This window comes from Lynx rufus, unplaced genomic scaffold, assembly GCF_022079265.1.
Source record: "Lynx rufus isolate CCGP_SWC_20201006 ecotype Redwood Valley unplaced genomic scaffold, mLynRuf1.p SCAF_7, whole genome shotgun sequence".
NCBI lineage: Eukaryota > Metazoa > Chordata > Mammalia > Carnivora > Felidae > Lynx > Lynx rufus.
In genome coordinates this window covers 69,820,646-69,835,596 of record NW_025814889.1, presented here as the reverse complement: position 1 = coordinate 69,835,596, position 14,951 = coordinate 69,820,646, and the positions used below count along the sequence as shown (strand labels likewise).

The following is a 14,951-nucleotide window of genomic DNA, read 5'->3' as shown; positions in this document are numbered from 1 at the left end:
ATAAAATAAAATAAAAAATCCCCTCTCTAAATGAACCTGATTTTATCATTTGGAGTCATGTGTTACATGAAGGAAAAAAAAAAAGCAATTCCTCAAAATTGAAAACAAACTAAAACATATCCATCCATACATCCAGTTGGTGACATAATCACACAGAAAATTCTTTTAAGTACCCTTGAAATACAAATTCCTAGTGGGATATATCCTTGAAAAGGTAGGGGTCCTAAGAATTTTTTTTTCTAAAGTCATCCCTTTTCCCATCCCTGCATTAATCTCACATGTTTATCTCTATTACTTGTTTGTTTTTCTAGGTAAACTATAAGGTAATTTTATCAAGTTGAAAAGAATTGAACTATAAATAAACCTGGAGGGGTGTCTGGTTGGCTCAGTAGGTTGAGCATCTGACTTCAGCTTAGGTCATGATCTCACAATTCCTGAGTTTGAGCCCTGCATCAGGCTCAGCACAGAGCAGCCTGTTTTGGATCCTTTGTCTTCCTCTCTCAGTCCCTCCCCGGCTCACGTTAGCGTGCTTTCTCAAAAATAAACAAACATTAAAAAAAAAAAAAAAAAAAAACCTGCAAAGAAATGACACACAGTAATAATTAAGTCAACCCATTCTGAAATATGGTAGGCCTCTTCACCTTGTCAATCTTTTACCTTTTTTTTTCTTCTTTTGGTTGTCAAATGATCTTTTATTGAAATATTTTTCTTTGTAGTTCTTAACTAGCTGGCATTCCACTGTACCACTATTGATATCATCTATGATGTCATGAGTCTGCCAGCCATCAGCACTGCAGCCCACAGACTGGCCAGTTCCCAGGATCTCTTTAATGGTCCCAGAGAGTTCTCTGGCTAAAGATGGGTGCTGCATCTGTCAGGCAATGTCGACAATCTCATCAAAAGTGGTATTTCCACCATGCTTAATGTTTTTCTGCTTCTGTCTCTTGGAGATTCCTTGACAGCTTTGATAATTAGGACAGAGGCAGAAGATACCAATTCAATTTGGGTCTTTCTGCTCCGAATGGTCAGTTTCACTGTAATCCTCAGACCCTTCTAATCACGGGTTACCGTGGTGATATCATCACCAACCTTTACTGGAGACAGATGCAGGGGGCTGATCTTGGGGACCAGGGCATACCCACTGGTGCACCTCAGGTATACACTTTGATCACTTTGGGACTGGAATCTCAAACTTTGGCAGCATGGTGGAGGCAACTGGGGTCAGGATGAACCCAGATTTAGGACAACTGCACCTTCACCTCCTCCAAGCCAAAAGCCAAAGAGCCCATCTTTCATCATTTTAGATCAACCCCCACCTACGTTATAATTGAGGCCAAATGACAATGCTGAATGTGACATTACCAATCTAAATAGGTTGTAAGATTTACTTCAAATATAGAAGTAAAAAAACATATAAACAAATATTTGTTCCCTATGATAGTGTATAATGGATCCATAATATACCTACATACCATCACCACAACCCAAATCCCCTGATGCTTAGAATGTGTCTGTGCAAAAGTTTAAGACTGACAGCTTCTTGACCTTCTACAAACCTTCCTTTGGGTCTCTGCAGAGGATTTTGGGGAAAGAGTACATATATTCATTCAATAAACGCTGAGCTCCTACTATGTGCCAGGTACTAGATGGTGCTGGGAATACAATAATAAGCAAAATAGCAAGCTCCTTGAGAAAAGGTCTCATTAAAACTTCCCAATTCCCAGAGCAACAAAGAGACAAACAGTAGGACAGTACACCAGAAGCTGCCTGCCTGCCGCTGAGCTGCCCCTACTTTTTAATTTCACTTTTTAATGTTTCCAATTCGCAAACATTTTTAGGAATAAAGAAAAATAGGTGACAGCTAATAGTAGGAGCAGATGCTCAAATACTCCTTCATTAACTGATGGTCTACCTTTATAAAACCTCCATTTTCTTCACAAATTCAATTCAATATAAAAACTTACCATTTTAGAAATTTATTTCCATATTTAGAAATCTACATAAATGAAATATTGCCTTTTATTTTCAAACTTTTAACTTTTAAAAGATAAACTTAATGTGTCTATATTTCAACCTAAACTGGTAAATTTTTCGCACTTAAAGATTTTGTTAGGAGGCCAAGCTTTGGTGTACAAAATTCACTTCCATACTAGGTTGCGAATTATTCTACATCATTAGCAACTTACACTGGGGTGACTTCGAGGAGGTACTCGTTCTCTTGGAAGTCTTTCATAGTCATATCGTCCCTCAGACCACATTTCATCTCTTCTGTAAGCCACTAAACAAAAAGGAACCAAAGAATTACAGTTTTTATGTTTTTAGGAAGTAGTAGAGAAGATTTAAAAAAACAAGTAGTTATTTTCCAACCAGTATTTTCCAGAGATACTTAATGAAAACAATATAAGTGACCAAAGGAAAAAAAGAATGATTAAGGCAATTCTCCCTCCAAATAATTTTGAAATGTTCTTTTAAAAAAAATATAATAGAAAGCTCCACCTTCCATTTTGAAGGCTATTTAAAGCTTCAAAGAGCTGTTCCCATCAACTATAGTAAAAAGATCCCTAAGACCCCAAATATTTCTTCATTCTCATAGTAAAAATTAGAAAAGATTCATTCTCCTGAATAACTTAAAACTCTGATCAGCAAGCAATGCTACTCCTATTTCTTGGTGGATGGTTTCTATAACACTAAGTTTTTTGTTTTTCTACAGTCTTGGAGCTTATCTCCTCTATATGTTCAATGAAATGGTTAACCAAAAAAAGTGTTAAAAACTTTAAGTGTTAAATCCTATAAAAACACACTCAACAAACCCCAAAATAGAGCACTCTCGATTTTGCTTTTAATACCATAGATTTATTTTAATGCAAAGACACTCTCATAAAATTTGAAATTAAAAGTTCTATCAACATTTTTCACATTTAGGGTGCAGAGAGAGGCTTCCTACTTTGAGAGCTGATATGTTCTGGGTGGAGGGCTAATGCAGGAAGAAGATGAGAAAAGGGTGCAGGAAATAGCCTGAAGGTCATTTCTATGAAATCGCAATACAATAGATCAGTGGTTGGCAAACTTCTTTGTAAAGGATCAGACTAATATTTTCAGGCTTGCAGGTCACAGGTCTGTCATAACTACTCAATTCTACTGTTATAATATGAAAGCAGCCACAGACAATACATATAAATGTAGCAGTGTGGTCATGTTCCAAAAAATTTTTTATTTACAAAAACAGGCAGGCAGCCCACAGGCAGCAGCTCAATAACCACCAGAGTCGATGAGAAATGGTTAACAGGGCAGAACCAGGAGAAAATGAAGCAGGTTCTGACCCAAGAACTATGAACCATCTGATATGTAGAAGGATGATCACGAGCAAGAACTGAAAATGGGACTGGTACTAACTCAGGGCCTTTTAGTACATACAAAATAGAGCAACAAGTCCAGCTCTAGTCCGCAGAGTTGTGAAGAAGGAAAATTTCTCAGAGAAGATACATGTCAAAAGATTTTTGGTGGCTCTTTATGACGTAGTAACCCTAAAGGGGAAAAAAGAGATGACATCCCATCTTGGCAATACAGAATTCTATGGTCTAAGAAAAAAACAAAGCCTAAAAGATGAGGGCAGTATTTTGTGACACTATCCATAGTACAAACAATCTTAATTTTCTCTGTAAAAACAAACCTACAATATTTTCTAATACAAATAGACCCAATAAAATGAACTAATGCCAATATGCCTAGAAAAATCTTAAGTCGCAAATTAGCTCTAACATTAATCAACCTGAATTCCAGGTCCATAATCAGACGTCATTAAGAATGTTATTTCAAAGTAACCAATCTTTTAGGTACAAGACCTGATGGAAGCCTGGAAGTTGAAAAAAAAAAGAAAAGAAATTGTCAAGATTACTCCACCTATCCCACTTTTACTGAATCCATCATTTATCCTACTTGAGAGACAGTACAGAGAAGTAACAGCAACCAAATGAAACCAAATCACAGAAAAAAAAATGAACACAAAAGAAAAATGCACAAATGATATGAAGTCAGTTCACAAAAGAGTAAGTACAATGACTTAATCTTTTGAAAAGATGCTCAACTTTCTTCAAAATAAGAAAAATGAAAACGAAAACTATAATAGAATACTAATTTTCACCCAAAGCTCTGCAAAAATCAAACTCCTTTGACTAGAGTAAGAAAAGCAACACTCTCCTATATTAACAAAACAAGTATACTTTGGTACAGACTGGGAAAAAAACTGGCAATTAATATTAAATATTAAATGCACATATGCTTTGACCTGGTAATTCAACTTCTATGTATACTTCCATAGGTGAACAGCAAAGACTGAAAGCAACCTAAAATGATGGTCAGGAGGGTACAGAATAAATAAAATGTTGTACATTCATATAAAGGATCATTATGCAAGCCATTTCAAAGAAAAGTCACCCCATATATAATATAGAAAGAATGCCGAGATACACTGGTAAGTAAGAAACAACAAAGGGTAGATTAATATGTTGAATATGCTGCCACTCTGGGAAAATATAACGACAGGGTATGAATATATATGCACATGCACAGAATACTTCTGGGAGTATAAGCAAGAAAAGGAGCAGTGCCTGCCACTGGGGAGAACTGGGTGGCTGAGTATAGGAAGGTGAATATTTTCAATGCATGTTTTATATACATCCTATGACCCATAACAAAAATAAAGAACTATATTTAAAGGTCTTGGAAATCGTTCAATAAGCATCTCAGTCGAAGGCACATGTGAATCTAAATCTCAGGATTTTGAGTTCAAGCCCTATGTGGGGTACAGATTAAAATAAAACTTTAAAAATTTTTTTTATTTTAAAAACATAAGCATAACGTGTAAAGTGATGGCAAAAACTATGAATATAAATTAATGAACTTAAGGAAAACAAGTAAAAGTAAGATTGTGTAATTAATGAAACAAAAATAAATTACAAGAGTTCTAAGGAAATACTATACAGATTCTTAACTAGATATAACACTACGATATTAAAATTACTGGCTTCCCACAAAAAAATGTAAGAATAACTACTATACTACTTACTTGAGTCCTTTCAGGAATCAAATATAAAGTTTTCAACAATCTCCTGTAGGAGGGGGGGGAAAAATACAGACATAAGGATTTGTGTCTGTATAAATCAACCAATGGAGAAAAATAATTAACCCTTCATTATTTGTATGAATAAAACCCTAAGAACAAAAAAGTATGACCATTAGTAAGCCGAACTCCCTTCAAACACATTTTTAAAAATAGAAGAGATTATTTTGACCACAAGAGGCCACCCAAGTTTCATAAGAATAACCTAATTATATTAAAAGAATTCTCCTAATTTTGCCAGTTCAGAGCTGGGCAGGACAGTTTTCTTACCCTTATCTTTGAAAGAACTGCTTGAGATTTTTAAGGCAATTTTCATCTAGAATATTAAGAATGCTGGCTTTAAAATATCTCACCTATTAAAAAAAATCTACTATCCTTAGTCTGGAAATCCCTACAGTTTTATATTGGCAATAAATAGTCCCATGTTCAAAAATCATCCCAAAATCAAGGCAAGAATCATCAACTCATCAAAAAATACTATATCTACTAGATAAAAATTTGATGAAGAACTTTTTGTTTAGATTTGAGGACAGCTGACACCCAACATTACATTAGTTTCAGGTGTACAACATGGTAATTACACATTATGCTATGCTCACAAATGTAGCTACCATCTGTCACCATATATCACTATTACAATGTCACTGACTATATTCTCTATGCTGTGATTTTTTACTCCTGTGACTTCATTCCAGAACTTGCACCCCGTAATCTCCCATGATGGAGAACTTTTAAGACTTTCCCCCAAAAGAAATAAAGTGCACTGAGCAAGTTTAGGTAAAATGAAGACAGTAACAACAAATAAGTAATGTGCATATCATGATGGGAATTGCAAATCTATGAACCAGTCTTATCTTAAAAAAAAAAAAAAAAAAAAAGTGGGGAATCTAAGTCTACTCAAGCCTGTAGCCCTATCTACCTCTTTACCAGAAACTCAAAGGATAGGAGTGGCTCTACGGGAAAGATTAGGCCCATTTAATTGCTACATAGAAATTTTGTGCTCACTAGCCACATGCAAAAATAAAGTTCTTTTTACAGTCTTAAATTTAGAGGTCACTCCTGATCTAGTTCCTTTTTCTGCCTGGAAGTCTACAAGACAAATAATAGAATTTTATTGTTATTACCTCAAAAGATTTCTACTTTAATTAATCAATCTACAATTTACAGAAGCTTAAAAAAAAGTAGCAAAGAAAGTCAAATTGGAAACAAAGCAGCAAGTACAAGGCAAAATTAAAAATATAATATAAGAATTCAAAATAGAATGCCTAGAATATACATCATCAAGAGACAAGAGACCAATTAAATGTATTTGTGAAAGAGTTAAATATGAACAAAATGAATCAAAGCTAAAATCTGGAGATGACTCAACAAGTGGAAGCAGAAAAAAGCCAAAATAAATGTACATTATCTGATAGAAACTTACCATTCAATGAGTATGTTGTTTTAGTTTGGGAAGATGAAAAGTGTTGGATGGGAGTGATGGCTGCAACAATGTGAATGTACTTATTAATACCCATGAATTGTATATTTAATGGTTAGAATGGTAAATTCTATGTGTATTTTAACACAGTAAAAGACAAAAACAAAAACATGAATTTATCTGGCAAACTCCCAGATGAATTTGCTGAATATAACTACCACTTCTGTAGGATATCAATCTGTATATTAAACTTAATTTCTACTAGAAACAAACAGCAAAAATGAAACAGCTACTCATTGCACTAATGTTACTACAATTTCAATTCCTACAGTTAATCCTAAAACAGTTTTGCATATTTAACTCCGTGTTTGATGATGCCCCAGTGGAGTATTCATCTTACAGGGAGCTATCGAAATCAGTTAAATGTAAAAATGTTTAGTAAATAAATAAATTCTCTTTACTTTAAAAAGTTGAGGGGCACCTGGGTGGCTCAGTCGGTTGAGTGTCTGACTCTTGATTTCGGCTCAGGTCATGATCTCATGGTTTGTGAGATAGAGCCCCGCCTTGGGCTCAGCGCTGACAGAGTGGAAGCCTGCTTGGGATTCTCACGCGCACGCACTCTCTCTCTCTCTCTCAAAATAAATAAATATAAACATTTAAAAAATAAGAAATAAAAATAAAAGAAAGATCTTAATTTAAAATTTCACTTACTATACACAATTGAATAATTCTATAAAAGGAAATTAGTTTCCTTTACAAAAAATAATAAATTGCTTAAATGTCTATAATACAATGATTAAATATAAGCATTAGACTATACTCTTCTGTAACAATTATTTCATTTTTTAAAGCTATCTCTTACTGGTGAGTATGCTATATATTGACCTCTTTACAGAATATACAGGTATCTAGTTCTTAGATGTACTCTTACTATACCTATTAATGTTTTTACAAAACAGCACTATCAGAATACAATGCTTTATTATCTGAATTACCATATATTTTCAGAATAAAGAATATAAAAATAGTAGAACACTACAAAATGGTAAGACTAAATACAGCTTGGTGGAGTAAAATAATTATCATCCACCAGTATTTAACACTTCAAAAATTCAAACAGCACTGGTGAAGCCCATGTCAAATTATAAAACATCCCCTATTCTTAAGAAATCTATATAATTAGGCAAACAGGAGTATAAATAGAATATTCCATATGCAACCTTGTACTGTTAGTAAAACAAAACAGAAGACACAGTTTGAGGATTACATACAAAAGAAAAGAAATAATATTAGGCAGTAAAGGAGATAGGTCATAAACTGAATCTTGAATTAAGACAACAGAGAAGGGAAAAGGTAATCTTTTCAACAACCTTCTGATTAGCAACATATGTTATTTATGACATTATCCAGATTTAGGAAATTGACCCATTCCACAACTAGAAGCCAATCATCTAAATTTAAACAAAGATGCTCTCATTGAAGTGATCATATTACTTACCGTGTAATCACTTCACTAATCTCCCATTAGTGGAGTCTCAGAAGTACTCCAGTAAAGTTCTCTGATCCAAAAGGATATGAAAACTGAAGAACAGAACTGAAAAATGGAAGGACCCTCTATATCACAATAAGGCAGAGAACAGAATTAGAATTCAGTATGGAGAACATAAGCTTCATCTAGAAGTTTGCTAAGAACTAGTTCTAAATTATAAAAATTGCATTCTCTTATGCCATATTCATTAGAGAGTACGTTTAATATACCATCATGGTATATTTAATCCAGAAAAGAAATAAACCTTTCTCAGAACACTCCACTAAGCCAACCATTATTATGTTAACTTCAGTTGAGGGGTAAGAGGATAGGGAAGATTGGAATTTGGTCATAGTAGCCTAGAAACTGAGAAAACACAAAGTCACAGGCAATAATCCTTGTGTCAAACCATTCACACTTTGAATCCACAGTTAGATCTATTTTCCACCTTATCCAAACTGGTTATGGTAGCAGTAATTTTTCAACTTATCCAAACTGGTTCTAGTAGCAGCTTAAACTATAGAATAACTGTGCACACTGCTCTTTTTGGCCCTAAACACATTTACAATAAAAAAAAAAAAACTCAGAATAAAAAAAATAGCTTTCCCTCCTCTCTAAACCCATTCCTTTCACTCTTTATTTTCATTAATAACTACTTTAATAGCAAACCATGGTTAGTGAATAGAAAAGCCCCATATGACCTCATACTCTAGATGAGCATTAGACCTTTGCACAGGCAATTCCAACCCCCACTCCCACCCCAACCTAGAATGCTTTTCTCCAGGTATCTGGTTAACTTCCTCATCCCTCAATATTCACCTTCTTAATGTCACCTGTCTACCAGACCGCCCTAAATCATCACACTAGTTATCTAAGATATTATGTAAATTATTTTTGATGCATATTATTGGTCTCTTGCTACTATGAACTATATGAAAGCAGGGATCTCTATGTTATTCAATGATTAATATTAAGCACCTAGAACAATATGCACAATGTGTTCAGTGTTCATGGAGTCAATTTATTAATGCTGGTAATATGGCCCCTCTAGATAAATGATTTCACTTCCATCCTAACTCCATTCAAGCAGATGTCTCACAGACATCTGCAATTCAACATGCCAATAGTTCACACTTCTCAGAAACCTGCTTCATCTCCTGTCTTCCCCATTTTAGTCAATGACACCACCAGGTACCCAACAGCCCAAATCAGAAACCCGAATCACACAAGACCCAGAACTTTTCATATTTAACTATTCATTAAATCCAATTATTTCTTATTATGTTCCTAGTCTAGCCATTGGACTCCCAGTAGTAAAACACTGGTCTCCCTGCTTCTTCCTCACTCTAGAAATTGTAGCCAGAATGCTCACCCTGGTAAGACATCTGATTTAAAAATCTCTCAGTGGGTCCCCACCAGGGTTGAATGAGGATTCAACCCTAACCTTAAAAAAAGGCTTATTTGTGACCTTGCTTCGGCCTTTCTAGCTTCACCCCCACCATTTCCCCAATAGTCTCCAGAACCTGACTTATCAAACTTGTTTTTGTTCTGTAAGTGTGCCACTATTTCTCACCACCACAGTTTGGCATGCTTTTCCTCTGCCTAGATCTTAGCTGCCTTCACCCTCTACTCTTCCTTCAGGATGCACTTAAATGTCAGGTTCTCTTATATTCTCCAGAAAGAACAATGTTGTTCTTTCTTTGGGCCTCCTGAAGTATCTTGCTATGACAGTACTATATAGCATCATATGCAATTTGCTTTTCTTCCACTCCTTCCTCTCAAACTCAACACTACTGCAAAGGCAATGACCGTGTGCCTCTCTTACTCCTGTTGTTTAGCAGGGTAAAGGTGTTTATTAAATACTGGCTGAATAAACAGACATATTATTCATATGACCTCCACATGAGCCATTCTGGGGAACCTGAATACTGATTTATACCTTTTAATTACAGGTTCCCCCTGCTATCTCAAGTTCAATTTATGCCACTTTGCTTTTGCCAAGACCTACATTAGTACCTGTTTACACTAACCAAAAGAAAGCAAAAGAAGATTTTTGCTTTTACAAAACATTAATTACCTCTTTTTTTTCCTTTTTTTCAACTTTTTTTTTTTTTTAATTTATTTTTGGGACAGAGAGAGACAGAGCATGAACGGGGGAGGGGCAGAGAGAGAGGGAGACACAGAATCGGAAACAGGCTCCAGGCTCTGAGCCATCAGCCCAGAGCCTGACGCGGGGCTCGAACTCACGGACCGCGAGATCGTGACCTGGCTGAAGTCGGACGCTTAACCGACTGCGCCACCCAGGCGCCCCAATTACCTCTTTCTTTAATGCCATTCAGCTTACGAAATGTTTTGGGGAGTGGGGCAAACACGTATTCAGAAAACTTCCAACGAGCACTATAAGATTATGGTTCCTGGGCACCTGGATGGCTCAGTCATTGGAATATGGGACTCTTAATCTCAGGGTTGTGAGTTTGGGCCCCATGTCAGGTATAGAGATTACTTTTAAAAAAGTAAAATCTTAAAAAAAGGTTATGATTATGGCTCCTACCACAATTCTCATGACACTAATGCCACTTCATTCTTGAGAAAAAGGTATCAATGAGAATCCTTTAGTTCTAGCACCTAAAGCAGTGCTTACCACTGGCTGCACTTAAGAATCATCTAAAGAGCTTTAAAAATACCAATGCTTAGTCCCCGTCCTCTGAAATCCCTATATAATTGGCCTGGGATGGAACACTTACACTTTTCAAAAATTTTAAACTACTCTCATCTCAAGATGAGATACACTGACCTTAAAGCAAGGTAAACATTTTCCATACACCCTAAATTGAAACAAGAAGCTCTTAAGGACTGCCTTGAGTCTAAAAATTAGATACTATTTTTATTGAAAAATGTTTAAAATTCCAGAACTAAATTAAAAAATGTATTTTTGAACATATTGAAGGTCTGTGGGAAAAAAAAAAACTAACACGAATGCCAATTAACATGGTCAAAATAGAGCAAAATATCTACTAAAATTAATCACTGCTCAGTGGTCATGGAGAGAGAAGCATAGGAAAGTTAGTTAAAGCCAAGAGTGTCACCTGGGTGGCTCAGTCGGTTAAGCGCTGGACTCTTGATCTTGGCTCAGGTCATGATCTCACGGATAGTAAGTTTGAGCCCACACTGGGGTCTGCACTGACAGCATGGATCCTGCCTGGAATTTTCTTTTCTCTCTCTGCCCCTTTCTCCCCCACCCCTCTCTCTCTCAAAATAAATAAACAAATATGGAAAAATTTTTTTTAAAAAGCCAAGAAAAGTTAAACAAAGTCTTGAGAGATTGCTCAAATGTGGATGTATGATAGTAGAATCTGAAAGAAGGTAAAGGAATTATTATGGAAGATGTGCCTGAGAAAGATGGAACTGACCAAAGCAGATTTGCATTATAAAGGAATGGGAAAAAAGCCTGCACAGGAATAACAGGCTTTCATTTTCTTCCCTTTAGTAGATATTATCTCTCCTAACCCACATAAAGCACAGAGGCTCTGAAAAGCTCAAATCACAGAGCCAAAAGCCTGGAATCAGTCAAGTATGCAGAACTTTTTTTTTATTTTTTTTATGCTTATTTATTTTTTAAGAGCGAGAGAGACAGAACATGAGAAGGGAAGGGGCAGAGAGAGAGACACAGAATCCAAAGAAGGCTCCAAGCTCTGAGCTGTCAGCACAGAGCCCGATGCGGGGCTCGAACTCCTGAAACGTGAGATCATGCCCTGAGCCAAAGTCGGACGCCCAACCAACTGAGCCACCCAGGCACCCCATGTATGCATAACTTTAAATCCCAAGCCCCTTCCATCATATCGCATTGCTTCACAAAGGTAACAGGCAAAGACAGAACAAATTCAAGGGCATTAAATGCTCAGAGGAAAAAGCCAGAGAAGTTCACTGTAGGCTTTTAAGTCTAGAAATAAGTTGCAAGAAAAATGTCATTCCAGAAGACTGACCTGGCAGTATACAAAATAGATTAAAGAAGAAAGAGACTAAAGGTAAGGAGACCACTGATTGCTTCAGAATAACCATATAACTTAAAGTGCTGCATTACTAGTTTCACAATTTACTTTTCAGTGCTTTAAGGATACCTCTTATGTAAGCCCCACTGCAATGTATTAAATGCTTAGGAAATTCCTGATTGTTCAGTGTAAATGATCAAGTAACTGAAATTATACAAGTAGACAAAAATACCAGATGTTTGCCTATCTATGCTTACAAATCTAAATCTTACTGCACTTCAGTCTTAACTGATCAGCCTCCTTCCAGTCTTTCACCCTCTATTTCACCTTTAAAAAGGGATATTCAGTTAACTTTGCTGATACATCATCCACACCTGAAGTATCCCTGATCAAGAATCCAGATTTTTCACATTAACTAACTGTAACAAATCCAAACTCCTCTGCCCTTCATATGATCCTTCTATCGTCTCACCTAAACTCTAGTTCTCTCCAAAAAGATCATTCATGCCAGCTTCCTCACTGTGCCACAAAGTAACACACACCAGCCTGGAGATGTTTGACATATTTTCCAAACTACAATACCTCTTTCCATTCTCTCATTCAACTTCAAACGAACCATGAAGACTCAGCTCAAAATCTAGTATTCTCCTCAAAGCCCATTTCTATACCATACCAACACTAAAGCAGATTCCAAACTGGTGACTGGAAGGCCACATGACACATGTCTGACCCAGGTTTGTTTGTTTGTTTCTATAAAACTTTATTCCATTGACAACACTTAACTGGCAGAGATCACTTTTAAAAACCATGTTTCCAACTGTTATTGAAACAACTGCATGCTCTGGCAACACCGGGATCATGTTCACACAGCCACTATCAGCTGAAGCTAAATAGCAGCCGACCCCTTTCCAAAGCTTCTTCCATTTTAAAGTCAAAGGACATGCCAACTGCTTGACTTCTGAGACTACCTGCAGCAACTGAAATCAAAGAAATACCTGGGGGCACCTGAGTGGCTCAGTCAATTAAGCATCTGACTTCGGCTCAGGTCCCCAAGTGTGGCTCTGTGCTGACAGCTCAGAGTCTGGAGCCTGCTTCAGATTCTGTGTCTCCCTCTCTCTGTGTCCCTCCCCTACTCATGCTCACTGTCTCTCTCTCTCTCAAAAATAAATAAACATTTAAAAAAGAAAAGAAAAGAAAAGAAAAGAAAAGAAAAGAAAAGAAAAGAAAAGAAAAGAAAAGAAAAGAAAAGAAAAGAAAAGAAAGACCTATTAGGCACCAGTTACAAAAATTAAGACAAATAACAGTCCCTCCTCCACAACCTAGCTTAGTAGAGAAGGCAAAGAGAGAAGCAATTAAATATGATACATGTGTCCAGTGCCATGATGAGGAAAGTTGAGGGCACTTAGCACATGGCAAGGGTACCGAAGTCTCTCGGTGGTGGGGGGCTGGGGGGGCGCCATTTACAAAATACTCCTCAGAGAAAGTCAAAGGAAAACTGAAAACTTTAGCAGGTGTAGGAATTATCCACAAAGAGGTAGAAGAAAGGTCAGAGAAATCAAATGATGCAGAGAGAAAAGAACCTCCACAAAAACCCTGGGGGCAGGAAAAATATTGAGGAAGTGAAATTAGTTCTGTATGGCAAGAGCCATCACTTAACCTTAAATGCAGGTGTTAGAAAAAGGGCTCAACTGAAAGGGCTGAAGGCAAAAGCCAAGTGTTAGTAATGGTCAGGAGATAAAAGAATTTCCATAAAGAGGTTGACAATGTAAGAGTTTGTTAGGCAGGGAATTAGAAGTTTCAGTGGGCTCAGCTGTTGTGTTGAGGGGCGAAATGTGTAAGAAAAGGAGGGAGAAGCAGTGGTAGCCTAAAACAAGGGAGAGGAAGTACAAAGCAGCATGGGAATGAGGGTGTAGCATAGAAGACCAAAGGGGCTTACATCTTGGGCGGTAACCAAGAATAACGGGGATGTGAAACATGGTAGTTTTGGCTGGCCACAAGTTTGCCAAGAGAATTAGTCCCAGCGGTCCCCTGGCGGACATGGAGGCGTTCGGGCCTCTCAAAATTCAGCTGCGCCCTGGATGCACTCCCTTCTTTCTAGAAGACATCGACTTCAATCTGGATTGATTGTGCAGACTCCAGGAGAAGCTCTAGATTCCAGGCTGCTGGCACGCAGACTCCCAGGTTAATGGTTACAGGCCTGGTCTGTGTGTGCTGGTGGGCAGAAGTATAAACTACCTCGCATTAGTTTCTGATTTTTCTGTAGGAATGATGGGCCCGTTTACCTCCTCTCAAGAGAAAAAGCAGTGTGAGCCCATTACAGATTTACAGGACGAAAAAAGGCGCCAAGAAGTCCAACATTTGTCCATATCAACACTCAAGATGAGTCATTCTGTGAATTCAAGTTGACCTTGTCTCCCAACTAGACTGAGATATCCGCCAGAAAAAGGCCTGTTTTACACTTTTTTTGTAGCTCTCAAAGTGCCTAAGACTGAACTGGGTACATCGAACACATTCTATAAATTTATCGACTTACTAACTCATCTTGGGTCACTGAAGTTACATAGTTCAGTCCTCTTTCTGCATAATAAGGAGCTAAAGAGAAGCAAACCTGTGCCTCAGACTCAACAGTTTCCTTTATACCAAACTCCACTGCGTCTCCACACCCTCAACCGCAAGGGCACGATTCAAATGCAACGGGAGTCTCCAAGTCCCGCCACAGAAAACACCCGCCCGCCTGCTCTCCTTGGGCGTAACGGCCCGCGCGCTCGGCCCCGTGCACCTCGGAAAGGTAAAAGGCGCTCACCGACTCTGGGCCACCGGGAGACCCCGTAAATGTAGTCGTCCGCTCGTCGCCGCTCGCCTAGGCAGGCACTTCCGGCGCGCTCAAGGACGTAA

General features: G+C 37.4%; 1 protein-coding gene across 6 annotated transcripts in view; it reads right to left on the bottom strand.

The window, feature by feature from the left end:
• The window catches only part of PPHLN1 (periphilin 1), a 145,453-nt gene extending 130,530 nt beyond the window's left edge, over nucleotides 1–14,923 (bottom strand). For 2 of the 6 annotated variants that reach the window (XM_047065774.1, XM_047065780.1), the window contains exons 1-3: nucleotides 14,860–14,916; nucleotides 5,066–5,108; nucleotides 2,187–2,278 (exon numbers count right to left, since the gene is read on the bottom strand). In XM_047065774.1, the coding sequence (XP_046921730.1) occupies nucleotides 2,187–2,278; nucleotide 5,066 (93 nt within the window). In that variant the 5' untranslated portion in view covers nucleotides 5,067–5,108; nucleotides 14,860–14,916. Of the gene's footprint in view, nucleotides 1–2,186; nucleotides 2,279–3,414; nucleotides 3,451–5,065; nucleotides 5,109–6,542; nucleotides 6,592–7,000; nucleotides 7,022–14,859 lie in introns of those variants that run through there. The other 4 variants (XM_047065776.1, XM_047065775.1, XM_047065777.1 and 1 more) reach the window with 4 other exon arrangements.
• Between the last annotated feature and the right edge of the window lie 28 nt (nucleotides 14,924–14,951).